Genomic DNA, 13,920 nt, shown 5'->3' with positions numbered 1-13,920 from the left:
GTTTGCACATTCTCCATGTACTATATGGGTTTCCTCCTGCCTCTTGGTACCTTGTACCTGTTCCTGTACCCTCCCAAATCCAAAGGAATGCTGGTTTTTAAATTGCTTCTATTTTATAGGGAAGTAGTGGAATCTGGGAGGTTTTGATGGTAATGTGGGCTGAGTGGGATTTATGAATGGGTATGTGATGGTCAGTGTGCACTTGGGCTGAAGGACCTGTGTTGCTTTGTTTCTATGAAGAGTAATTGGAATGGATTCAAATTAGCCATAAAATCTCTTTACTTATAAACCAGCCTGACCTATCTATACCTATATTGGCTTCCTTACCCATATGCGTTAACCTCCACCTAACCAGCCTCCATACCCCCTTATTACCTGTGGTCTATGCTTCAACTTGGGCACCTCATTGGAAACCCACTTAATATCCCCCAATGAGAACCTCCTCAAAACAACTAATTTCCACCTGATCATGGCCTTGTGAAGTGTAAGGCCCCTCAGAGGCAAGTCTTACAGAAAGACCGAGTCGGCGAAACCACCACCTCTACCTGACCTCCTGGCCAACTTGTCTGTTGAAGAGAATGTTTTTGGATTTATCTGACATTTTAAGGGTAGAAACAGACTTAACATAATATTTTAAATAATTGGAAATATAAATCTAACATACTGGAAAACACTTTGAAATGATGTACTGATATTAAAGCACATAAATCAAAGAAATTGTTTGACACTCCCTCACAGGTTTTTCTCTCCACTGAAATAAATGGATTCACTGAAATGATTTTAGGTCTAACCTAATGTAGATTAAGCAGGCACCTTGTGTAGAGTCATATAGCACAGAACCAGGCCCTTTGACCAACTGTGCATCCATCAAATGCCCATCCGTACAAATCTCAGTTACCAGCACTTGGCAATTCAAGAGCTCATCCCAATACTAAAATGAATGTAAGAGTATCTTCCTGTATCCAGAATGTTTCACATTACAGCCACCTTCTGGGTGAGAAAAAGAATCTCAGATAACCTCCAGCCCTCTTCCCCTTTGCCCTTTGATCTTGGGCATTTCCATTATGAGGGAAATTTATCTCCCACTATCCATCTTATGTATGTCCTATATTATTTTGTATCCATCTATGAGCAACGTTTAGCCTCCCCTGTTCCAGTTAAAACAAACCCAACTTATCCAGTCTTTCTTCATAACTGAAATATTCCATAACTGTCAGCTCTGCCCAGATTGCACTTTTGGCCCAACACTGGGTGATTATGCTCAGCTAATGGACTGTACAGGACGTTCATCCTCAGACTGCAGGGTACTTGTGAGCAGTGATTATTTGTGCAGATTTTTGCATCTGCTGCGTTCTGCGTAGTAGTACTGACCATCCTCGTAGTTAGAGCACCAAATGCCAGCAGCATGCCCATCTCTCCTGAACTGTGATGTCTACACAGGTAAATGGATTATAAAGTTCAGCTTGGACTTCCACCCTTCTTTCTGATTAGTAACAGTTGTGGAGTTATACAACACAGAAAATGATTCTGTGGCCTTAACATGGCCATGGTGTCCACAATGTGCTTCCAAGCAATGTCCAAACAGAAACCTGCCTGGGCAAACAAATTGTGTTACTATTGCTCACATATACCAGACCAATGCAGGTTTAAAGGCGAACCTTGCACAAAATGCGTCAAAATAGGACACATACAAAGAGCTTGTCAGGCAGACAAAAATAATGGACTGCACAGGGAAGAGAAAAAGATAAAAAGTCAAGTTACAGTTTCAAAAACAAACACTGATCTGCATGCTGTTGATGAAAAATCTGATAATGATGAGAGTGACACAGGACTGGGTAGCCTTAATATTTACAGTATAAGAACTAACAGGAGACAAGTAATATGGCTTGCCCCAGAAGCAAACAGCAAATTAATAAAAATGGAAAAGACACTGGCTTCACTGTTCCAGTCATTCCACAAAATTCAAAAGTATTTCAAAGACACTGAAATTAAACCTGCAGATATCCAATTTATACTGGAGGAAAGATAACTCCTGTGGGAATGACATTTGTAACAGAAAAATACAACAACCAACAAGACGCGTTGAGCACATTGAGCTTGTATGTGGTAAAAACAGAAGGCTTTGATTGGCTGAGACAACTTCAACTTGATTGGAGATCCATCCATCCACCATTTGCATGCCACGTCCCCTGTAATAAAGTCAACTGAAAGCAAATTAAGAAAGTACTGGATGATGCCACAGGAGTGTTCAGGATGACATTGGAAAATTCAAACATATCAAGGGAAAATAGTGTTAATTGAAAATCCCACACCCAAATTTTTCAAAGGACATCCAGTTCCTTATACCGTCCTTGTTAAAATAGGCGGTGAACTAGATTGCATGGAGGCTGAAGGACTTCTTTCCAAAGTTGAATGGAGCACATGGACAACACCAGTGGTTTCAGTACCCAAGATGAATCGATTTGTTGGGATCTCTGGTGATTTTAAGGTCACCATCAGTCTAGTACTGAAAGTAGATCAATACTCTCTGCCCAGAATAGAGGATATCTTTGCAAACCTTTCTGAGGGAAAACACTTCAGAGGCCTATCTACAGATAGAGATGAAAGAATAGTCCAAGAGTGTTGCTCACCATGAACGTGAACTCTCACAAATAACTTTATCGCTGTCATAGTCTTATTTTTGGAGTAACACCTGCACCTGCACTCTGGCAGAAAGCTCTGCAAGCTTGCCCAGGTTACTCATTGTTACTTGGATGACATCATTGTTACAAGGGAGGATGACAAGGAACATCTCCAAAATCTCAAGACAGTATTAAAAAAGATGCAAAGATTATGGGCACATGGCAACAGGTGTAAATTCTTTAAACCAAGTATCTCTTACTGTGGTCACATCATTGACACACAAGATTTATGCAAGTGCGCTGAGAAAAATTCAATCAGTTGTGGATACCCCAAGGCCAAAGTGCATGTCATATCTGTTGTTCTTTACAGGATTTGTTAATTATTATAATAGGTTTCTGTCAAACCTGGCTACTCTGCTCTACCCCTTGAAGTCAGTACTGCAGATCAGGAAGAAATGGCAATGAACAAAAGAGTGTGATCTGGCTTTCAAAAAGGTAAAGGAAATGGTGACATCAGACATTATAACCATATAACCACATAACAATTACAGCACCGTAACAGGCCATCTTGACCCTTCTAGTCCGTGCCAAACGCTTACTCTCACCTAGTCCCACCAACCTGCACTCAGCCCATAACCGTCCGTCCCTTTCCTGTCCATATACCTGTCCAATTTTACTATAAATGACAATATCGAACCTGCCTCTACCACTTCTACTGGAAGCTGGTTCCACACAGCTACCACTCTCTGAGTACAGAAGTTCCCCCTCATATTACCCCTAAACTTTTGCCCCCTAACTCTCAACTCAGGTCCTCTTATTTGAATCTCTCCTACTCTCAATGGAAAAAGCCTATCCACGTCAACTCTATCTATCCCAATCATAATTTTAAATACCTCTATCAACTGCCCCCTCAACCTTCTACGCTCCAAAGAATAAAGACCTAACTTGTTCAACCTTTCTCTGTAACTTAGGTGCTGAAACCCAGGTAACATTCTAGTAAATCTTCTCTGTACTCTCTCTATTTTGTTGACATCTTTCCTATAATTCGGTGACCAGAACTGTACACAATACTCCAAATTTGGCCTTACCAATGCCTTGTACAATTTTAACATTACATCCCAACGCCTATACTCAATGCTCTGATTTACAAAGGCCAACATACCAAAAGCTTTCTTCACCACCCTATCCACATGAGATTCCACCTTCAGGGAACTATGCACCATTATTCCTAGATCACTCTGTTCTACTGCATTCTTCAATGCCCTACCATTCTTCCATACCATGTATGTCCTATTTTGATTATTCCTACCAAAATGTAGCACCTCACACTTATCAGCATTAAACTCCATCTGCCATCTTTCAGCCCACTCTTTCTAACTGGCCAAAATCTCTCTGCAAGCTTTGAAAACCTACTTTATTATCCACAATGCCACCTATCTTAGTATCACCTGCATACTTACTAATCCAATTTACCACCCCGTGATCCAGATCATTAATGTGCATGACAAACAACATTGGACCCAGTACAGATCCCTGAGGCACACCACTAGTCACCGGCCTCCAACCTGACAAACAGTTATCCACCACTACTCTCTGGCATCTCCCATCCAGCCACTGTTGAATCCATCTACTTCAATATTAATACCTAACGACTGAACCTTCCTAACTAACCTTCCGTGTGGAACTTTGTCAAAGGCCTTACTGAAGTCCATATAGACAACATCCACTGCTTTACCCTCGTCAACTTTCCTAGTAACCTCTTCAAGAAAATTAAATAAGATTTGTCGAATATGACCTTCCACGCACAAATCTTATGTTGACTGTTCCTAATCAGACCCTGTCTATCCAGATAATTATATATACCATCTATATATAATATATACCATTATATATGCAATGGAAAGTATACTTTACATTAATTTACCCACCACTGACGTCAAACTGACAGGCCTATAATTGCTAGGTTTACTCTTAGAACCCTTTTTAAACAATGGAACCACATGAGCAATACTCCAATCTTCCGGCACCATCCCCTTTCTAATGACATTTGAAATATTTCTGTCAGAGCCCCTGCTATTTCTACACTAACTTCCCTCAAGGTCCAGGTCTCAGGACCTGGAGATCTATCCACTTTTATATTCCTTAAAAGCGCCAGTACTTCCTCCTCTTTAATCATCATAGTTTCCATAACTTCCCTACTTGTTTCCCTTACCTTACACAATTCAAAATCTTTCTCCTTATTGAATACCGAAGAAGAGAAATTGTTCAAAATCTCCCCCATCTCTTTTGGCTCCGCACATAGCTGTCCACTCTGATTCTCTAAGGGACCAATTTTATCCCTCACTATCCTTTTGCTATTAATATAACTGTAGAAACCCCTTGGATTTATTTTCACCTTACTTGCCAAAGCAACCTCGTATCTTCTTTTATCTTTTCTAATTTCTTTCTTAAGATTCTTTTTGCATTCTTCATATTCCTCGAGCACCTCATTTACTCCACACTGCCTACATTTATTGTAGATATCTCTCTTTTTCCGAACCAAGTTTCCAATATCCCTTGAAAACCATGGCTCTCTCAAACTTTTAGCCTTTCCTTTCAACCTAACAGGAACATAAAGATTCTGTACCCTCAAAATTTCACCTTTAAATGACCTCTATTTCTCTATTACATCCTTCCCATAAAACAAATTGTCCCAATCCACTCCTTCTAAATCTTTTCGCATCTCCTCAAAGTTAGCCTTTCTCCAATCAAAAATCTCAAGCCTGGGTCAGGTGCTATCCTTCTCCATAATTATATTAAAACTAAAGGCATTGTGATCACTGGAACCAAAGTACTCCCCAACACATACCTCCATCACCTGACCTATCTCATTCCCTAACAGGAGATCCAACACTGCCCGTAGAAACAAGCTGGATGATCTCAGCAGGTCGGGCAGCATCCATTGAAATGAGCAGTCAATGCCCAGCCTGCTGAGTTCATCCAGCTTGTTTGTACATGTTGATTTGACCACAGCATCTGCAGTATACTTTGTGTTGTCCAACTCTGGCCCTTCTCTAGTTGGTACCTCTAGGTATTGCTGCAAAAAACTATCCTGCACACATTTTACAAACTCCAAATCATCCTGCCCTTTTACAGAATGGGCTTCCCAGTCTATGTGTGGAAAATTGAAATCTCCCACAATCACAACCCTCTGCTTACTACAAATATCTGTTATCTCCTTACAAATTTGCTCCTCCAATTCTCACTCCCCATTAAGTGGTCTATAATACACCCCTATAAGTGTTACCACACTCACACTTATACTCACACATTGTGATCCACATCATCCAGTGAAGCTTGCCTGTGACACCTTGCCTTATGGTGTCAGTGGGGGGGTCATGTCACAGGTTATGAGTGATGGAAGTGAATGCTCCATAGCCTTTGCATCATGTTCTTTTGCCACCTCAGAGAAAGTTACACGCAATTGACAGAGGCTTTGAGTCTGGTTTGGGGTGTGAAACATTTTAACCAGTATTTGTGTGGGAGAGAGTTTATCCTCATTAATCATCATCAATGCCTAGTGTCTATTTTCAGTCCATAGAAGGGTGTTCCACTAACATAGCAGTGTGAATGCAAGATATGCTCTATTTCTTGGTAAACAGAATTACACGATCATATTAAAGAGGACAACTAATCATGGAAATACTGATGGATTTTCCCGTTTATCCTTGGAAAATAGAATACCTGAAAAATTTACAAAATAGGCCACTCGTCTTGATGCATTCTCTCTTAACACAAATGGAAAGTCTCCCTATTAGGGCTGAGATAATCCAAAGGGAAACTGGAAAACACCCCACACTGTACCAGGTCTACATGAGCACTCAAAATATTTGGATTGTGCAGCTGGAACTCCAGTTCCCCCATTTTTATTAGCGCTGGGATGAACTTGCCCTTGACAAGGGTTGTCTTAGGTGGGGATCGAATGTTGTTGTACTTTCCAATTTGAGAACTAAATTGTTGGAGAAGCTATGTACATACAAAGCTTTGTCTGGTGGCCTGGGATATATCAGCAGATCAAGCCGCTCAGCATGCATTGTTTGGGATGCCAACACATTGGGAAGATGCCAAGAGCTGTGCCTTTCCATCCCTGGGAATGTCCTGCATTGCCCTAGCAAAGGATTCATGTGGATTTTGCTGGATTATTCATGGGCAGAGATTTCTTGGTAGTAGTGGATGTAGATACAAAATAGCCAGAAGTGTTCCTAATAGCCTCCACTACAACCTCACACACTGTTGATGTGTTGAGAAGCCTCTTCTCAAGGACTAATGTTCCAGAACACTTAGACAATGACAATGTTTGTTGTGGAACAGTTTCAGTCATGCTTGAAACTGAATTGAATACGACATATTACATCTGCAACATACCACCCAGCTACAGATGGTTTGGTGGAAAGGTTTGTTCAGAGTCTAAAGAAAGCAATGCAAGCAGTGTCAGCAGAACACACTGCATTAACACTGAATCAAAAGCTCGCCAACTTCCTTCTTGCCTGTCACAATTCAGCACACTCCACATCTATAACTCACCAGCTATGCTGTTCTAGGGTTGTCCCTTGCACTTCTTGGGTTTCCTCAAACCCAATCTCAGAAGGAGTGTGCAGGACAAAAAGTTGAGACAACTTGAAGGCTCCTCAAACAAGGAAGTTTGATGTTTCACTCCTGGACAAGCAGTCCTAGTGAGTGACTACAGAGGTGATCAAAAGTGGGTACTTGGAAAGACTAAGGACAGAACTGGAAGACACTCCTACAGAGTAGAGATTGTGTCTGATAACATCTGGAGATGACAAGTTGATCAGTTGAGAGCAAAGTTGAGAATAAGAGAAGAAAGGTGCCCAGAACTGTCAGAGCCACTTCCTGCAATCCCAGAATCAACTCCTACAACCACCACAGAGGAAGCTTCCAGAGCCTGAGATTGTTTCACAACCCCAAGTCTCACCTATCAAGCAGAGTGATTCCCCTTGTCAGGAAAGATGTTATTCCACAGGAGTAAGAAATCATCCACAGCGATTAAATCTTTTGGCCTGAATGGGACCATTTGAAATTTACTATGCATGGAGGAGTGTTGTGTATTTAATATTGAAGTAATATTTGAATGAATAATATGGTAAATATAATGTTAAAGCATGCTTTGTTTACATAATTATGGATTACATGTAAAAGTATGTTAATGTTATACGTCATTACGCCACTACATGATATGCATCACTAAAGTAAAAACAAAACTAGGACACACATTCCTGACTCCATGTTTTTGCTTTCAATTAGTTTTATTTTAGAGTTACAAAAAATAATAGTATCCCTCTATCAATAACCTTAACTCTGCCATCTAACTACACTAAGGGTAATTTTAAGTGGCCAAGTAATGTAGCATGAATTCCTTTGGCTCAGGAAGGAGCATTTAGCCCACTAATTCCATGCCAACCATCAAGTATCCATTGACACTGATCCCATTTTATTCTCTTCATATTCCCATCAATTCCCTTCAAATTCTACCATTCACTGGCATACTAGTGGCAATTTATTACAGCCAGTTAATCTGCCAGCCCTCATGTGGAAGGAAACAGGAACACCCAGGGGTGGCCCAGGTGGTCACAGGAGAGAGGGTCCAATCTTCACATAAACAGTACCAGAGGTCATGATTGAATCTGGGTCTCTGGAACTATGAGCTCCTTATATAAATGCAGCACCATACATTTTGTCATTATGACACTAAGCCTGATTTGATAGCACACTTTAAAAATGACATAGAAATCGAACAAACCATCAACTACAAATTCTTGACATGAAATTCTTGTTCTGGTCTGGCACTTTTCTACTGCATCATACTGAAGTATTCACCTTTCCATAATCTTTTCATTACCTCCTGCAATCACTGCACTTTCGAGTGCACCATACATCAGTGTAGAATATCTCAGCGATCAAAGGCAATGTCTACTTTCAGGTTTATTGCACTAATTTTCTTGTAATTCTGTTTATTTAACCAGACACTACAAGTATTCTGTGCCTCCTCTGAAGCTGCACTTGGAGCTGAAGGTATGAGGTACATTGTAAGCAACCACTTAGGTTAAATTTTTAAATAGTTAGAAAATCAAGAGGCAAGTGGACAAATTAGTTACTACATTTTCTTCTCCTTGGCATGATAGCTTTAAAAATTTGCTCAGTGTGAGACAACATCTTTGAAAACTGCATTCTGCAGATCAAGATCATATTAAAGATGGATTTATTCAAGGCTGCATTTGCATATTCTTGAACAAACAGTTTAATAGCAGCAAATTTAATGCAATTCCCAATGCCATGCCATTTGTATAGTTCTAAGTAGCAATGCTGGGACACGTGGTGGGAAATCCTTTGTTATCCACATGATCTGTGACAGAAAGGACTGCCTTGTGCAAATTAATCCCAGACTTGGACTTGTCTACAAGTTGGAGAATTGCCCAGCAGAATCTTTGACAACCAACACAAAGTCTTCATTATATCGTAGCAGCATTCCAAAGTGCCAGAGAGCTTTCTGTTAAATTTATTAAAAACCTGTTGTTCACTTGTTTATAGAGTAGCTAGTGACCCTCTGAGGTAGTATAAAAGTGGGAGGTTATAGTAAACCAGATTATGAGCCTGCTAGAGGTATTATTTGTGATTGGTCAAATTCAGTCTCATTTGTCAGCTGTTATTTTTAAATTGAATGTTTACAATTAACAATCTTATGACGGCTGTTTAAAGGTTTATAAATGAAGGCTCTTGGCCCAAAACATCAGATATTCATTCATTTCCATAGATGCTGCCTGGCCTGCTGAGTTCTTCTAGCATTTTGTGTGTGTTGCTTTGGACTTACAGCATCTGCGGTCTTTTTTGTGTTTGTTATTTACCACCAATTCTGACTGGTAATAAAGAGGACGTTCTGTAACAACAGACTGTCAAGTAGCCATTAGAAGTTGCACTTTAAAAGTTACAAGATATGGAAGTGGTTTTTATACTCCAGGCAAACACAGAGACTCAATGACATTTTGTGTTTTGTGGTTGTTTTGAAGGAGTATATCCTTGTTGTCTATTACAATAAGGCCTTTGGACATTTATGAACTAATTCCATAATAATTTGGAAATAACTCTGGGTCAATAGTTAACTGGTGGAATCAGACTTAATCCCAAGAAGGCTGAAAAGCCAGAAGGTAACCCAAAGCGCCAGATGCTGAAAACTATCCAAGTTACCACAAATAGTTTTGTGTGTGGTTATTAGTGAGAACAACATTGAGCTCAGCACTGAGGCCCTATGAAGACAGAAAGCCTTCTGAGAACTTGCCTCTCTAAGCTTGTATATGAAGTTGAGAAGTACCCTATGGGCCCAATTCCAACAGAAGGAGAATTTACTTTTTGATGTTTCTAATATTGAAAAAAACTTCCAGATGAATAACATGATGTTTCAACCTTTCTCACACCAGTCCACCAGCCACTCCACTTCCTCTCTATACTCCAACTCATCATTGTTGTTGATGAGGCCAACCACTGTTGTCATCTACAAACTTGATCTGAATCCTGAAAAAGTCATGTGTCAGCAGTGTGAACAGCAGCGGGCTGAACACACAGCCCTGGAGAACACCCATGCTCAGCGTAATGGGATTAGAGACTGACTGTGGCCTTTCTGTTAAGAAGTCCAGGGTCCATTTATAGAGGAAGGCATTGAGACAGACATAGTAAAATTGTCTTTATTTTTGCTGTGAATTGTGATTGTATTTGTGTCATTAAATGATGGAATTCGAAGAGTTCAAACTGCTGTTACAATCTGTTACAATCTTACTTTTCCTAAGTAGCATAAACTTAACATGCACGTTAATGCATTTTTTCCTATAGTAAAATTTCTATAGTAAATTACTAATTACTATTTACTACAGTAAAATTGGATAGTAAAATTACTATCCAAAAAAGTCAAACACATATAGCAGGCCCCTTTTGCCAAAAAGATAGCATTTCCCCCCCTTATATGGAGTGATCTAGCTGAAATTTTTGATAAGAAAATTGGTTGGATGCAACAGATACAGGCAAATTGTTTGGTCTAGTGACATATTCAAATGAGGACAATAGTTTAAAATTTAGGAATTTATTGTCATAAACCTAATCATTGAATGTTGGAAGATTGTGAATCACAATAAAAAAGCAACAACTGCTGATAATACCCAGCAAGTCACACTGCATCTGTGGAGGGAAATACTGTTGAAACCATAACTTTGTTTCATTCTCTACAAATATTGGATAACATGCTGTTTTTGTTTCAGGTTTGCAAAATCTGAAGTATATGATTTTTGTGCTTTGAGTCACTTTGCCTGATTAGAAACATTTCTGTTGGGGGCAGAGGCTTAAGGAATGCCTGTTTTTGTACAGGAAAATTTTGAAAGCTTTCAATAGAGCTCTGTGCACTGAGATGTAACCAATCAATTCCTATATTGAGGATATCATACCCCTTCAGGAAAACCATTATTAGTATTGTTTTCAAACTAAAACAGATAAATCGTATATTGCGACAGATTTTACGGTGAGACACAAAGCATGTTTCATGGAAAAGGTATACAAAAGTTCCTTCAGCGTCATCTAACAAGTTATTTGAGGCTCTCTTTTTTAAGGCTGTCCCAGCCTTTAGGCTGTCCAGTAACATCATTGATACTGCTTGGACAACTGACTGAGGCAATTTGTTTGAAAACTCTATCAACTCTTGTATGCATCTTTGAGCTGGATACAAAATTCAAGATATAACCCTGAAGTATCATGTCAAGTGGTTTATTCATAAAGGTTGCCTAAGGCACTTCCATAAATCTTAAAAGAGTTAAAAGAGTGCATGTTTCACCATCTTACAGTGGTACCAGAAGTGGTTCACCTAATTTTCCCTCTTTACTCCTTCAGCCTTTGGAGAGTCTATCATGCATGCTGTGACATGAAAAAACATCTTGAGAGACACAAACTGATGAATTAGAAGCAGGTGCAGGCTACTCAGCCCCTCGAATATATTCTGTCATTTAATAAGGTCATGGCATATATACTTGCCCTTTGGCCCACAATGCTGTGACGAACATGTACATACTTTAGAAATTACCTAGGGTTACCCGTAGCCCTCTATTTTTTTCTATACACAACTCTACTTTTTTCTATTACACAAAAAAGACTATATTTCTTTCCCTTAAAAATACTGTTTCCCATGCACTTTGAAGAAGAGATTTCCAAAGAGTAATGTCAGAAAAGATTTCACTTAATCTCTTAGATGGACAGTCTCTTATTTTTAAACAATAAGGCCTAGTTGCAGATACTGTCACAAGAAGAAGCAGTTTCTCCACATCCAGCCTGTCAAGACCCCAGCATCCCCATGCTAATTCACTCTCACTCTTACAAATTCCAGCAGAGGAAGTCCAACCTTTCTGCATAAGACAACCCACAAATTTCACATATTTGTCTGGGAAACTTTCTCTGAATTGCTTCCAGTGGATTAACCTTCCTTAAACAAGGAGGCCAATACATATTCCAGATGTCCTATATCTATGACCTATATATTTGAACAATTATCTCTGTACTTTACTATTTCAATTGTCCTGCCAATAAATAATAGCATCTGTAAGCTGTCTGAATTTACTCGCTACACATACTACTTGAAAATAATCTACTCAAGACACACAAGCTCTGTATCACAAGCTCTGAAATCTCTTACCATTTTGATTATAATGTTTAATTTTTATCTTTCTTCTCAAGATAAAAATGTTTTGTTTTTATGATAAATGTGAATTCTATAGGATTCAATGAAAAACTCTCCATAGGAGAGGAATGACAATGCGGGACTATGGTAATGATTGACTTAAAATCTTTGAATGTAATTATCCATGTATTTTTAATATTTTAACCATTCTAGGTTTTATTATGTTAAATAAAATAAATGCTTTTAAAAATGTTAACTGTTTGAATGGCGTTTATAACTTCAAAATATTTCTGACATTTTGAAATTTTTTAGAGTTCTGGATGACCCCCCCCCCCCCCCCACCCCAGGCTCTACTTTCCACCTTTATACTCAGCACTTGTGCATAGGGCTAACTCTGACTGGCCTCCCCATTCACTCCCAGAGATTGCAGAAGGCCAAGGCACTGGACAGGACCCACCATAAGTGATTTCGGGTGACAAGTTCAGAATGGGAGAAAAATAGATGTTTAGCATGACTTTTCTTTGGAGATCACTGCCCAGTTCACTGCTGACTATGAATTCTTGGACCTTGGGACACTGAACCGTGACACCAATTGTTGTTCACAGTTTGAGATTGTCAAGACCAAGTAAGGTAGATTATGGATTTACAAGAAAGACTTTTTCAGTGTCCTAACTAACAGGATGGCTATCTCTCACTTGCAATTAACTGTGTTCTTATGTCTTAGATTGGCCATAGCTGAATATTTATTTCTGCTGGGATTCCCATTCACAGAATACTAAACAACTCTTCATAAGTTGCACATAATTGCTAATGTCATTATGATTAAATATAATTCTAACATTTAGGGTCCACAGAGCTAGTTGGTTAATCGGGCCATGGATTAGAGTTGCACTGGAAATTAATTTTACTGTTAATGTTAAAATATTGAATATTGCGGCTTCATTTCATTTTGTCTAAGTTTTAAATTTAGACTTGAAATCTCATTTATAAGGTGTTGTAAATATTTCTTCCAGAACCATATCAAAACCTTCGACAAACATGTGAATTCCTTTGTGGACTACTTGTTTGGAATTAGAGGTAAGTCAGTATTATCGGAATGAATTCTGGTAGTGTGTAGGAGACTTGGTATGAAATATGAATGAGGATTTTCAGAGATGCAAGTAGAATTTGTGTGTATGAATTATATATACTGAAGTGGATCTCTACATTGACTAAGATGCAAGATTTTGTTTTGTATTTAACTGACTTAGACTTCTGTGGAACAAAGGTGCTTAAGTTATTGTAAATGCTGGAAAGACTTCAGGGAGGCAAGAGCTGGGTCAGGATACCCAGCCCCTGACCCACGGTAATGACTGCAGTATTTGTGTGTTTGGTCTAGTTCAACCTCAATTCGATCAGGGTGTTGATGATGGGAAGTCCCACATCACCAAATGCAAGTACAGCTACATTCTACAACTATCAGGCTTTGCCTCTTGTATTACTATGGACTTGTCTTTGATTATGTTTTTGATTTGCTCTAATGTTTTGCACAATATTTTTTGATTTTCATTGTCTAATATAATATGTATAACTTATGTTCTTTATGTTGTTTGAACC

General features: G+C 39.1%; 1 protein-coding gene across 4 annotated transcripts in view; it reads left to right on the top strand.

The window, feature by feature from the left end:
* Window positions 1–13,920, top strand: part of elovl2 (ELOVL fatty acid elongase 2) — a 129,080-nt gene that overhangs the window by 34,490 nt on the left and 80,670 nt on the right. For 2 of the 4 annotated variants that reach the window (XM_073023895.1, XM_073023894.1), the window contains exons 2-3: window positions 8,642–8,690; window positions 13,338–13,401. In XM_073023895.1, the coding sequence (XP_072879996.1) occupies window positions 8,642–8,690; window positions 13,338–13,401 (113 nt within the window). The remainder of the gene's footprint in view (window positions 1–8,641; window positions 8,691–13,337; window positions 13,402–13,920) is intronic. The other 2 variants (XM_073023897.1, XM_073023896.1) reach the window with 1 other exon arrangement.

The sequence above is a fragment of the Hemitrygon akajei genome, chromosome 20 (assembly GCF_048418815.1).
Source record: "Hemitrygon akajei chromosome 20, sHemAka1.3, whole genome shotgun sequence".
Lineage (NCBI taxonomy): Eukaryota > Metazoa > Chordata > Chondrichthyes > Myliobatiformes > Dasyatidae > Hemitrygon > Hemitrygon akajei.
This window is presented reverse-complemented; position numbering and strand designations above follow the sequence as displayed.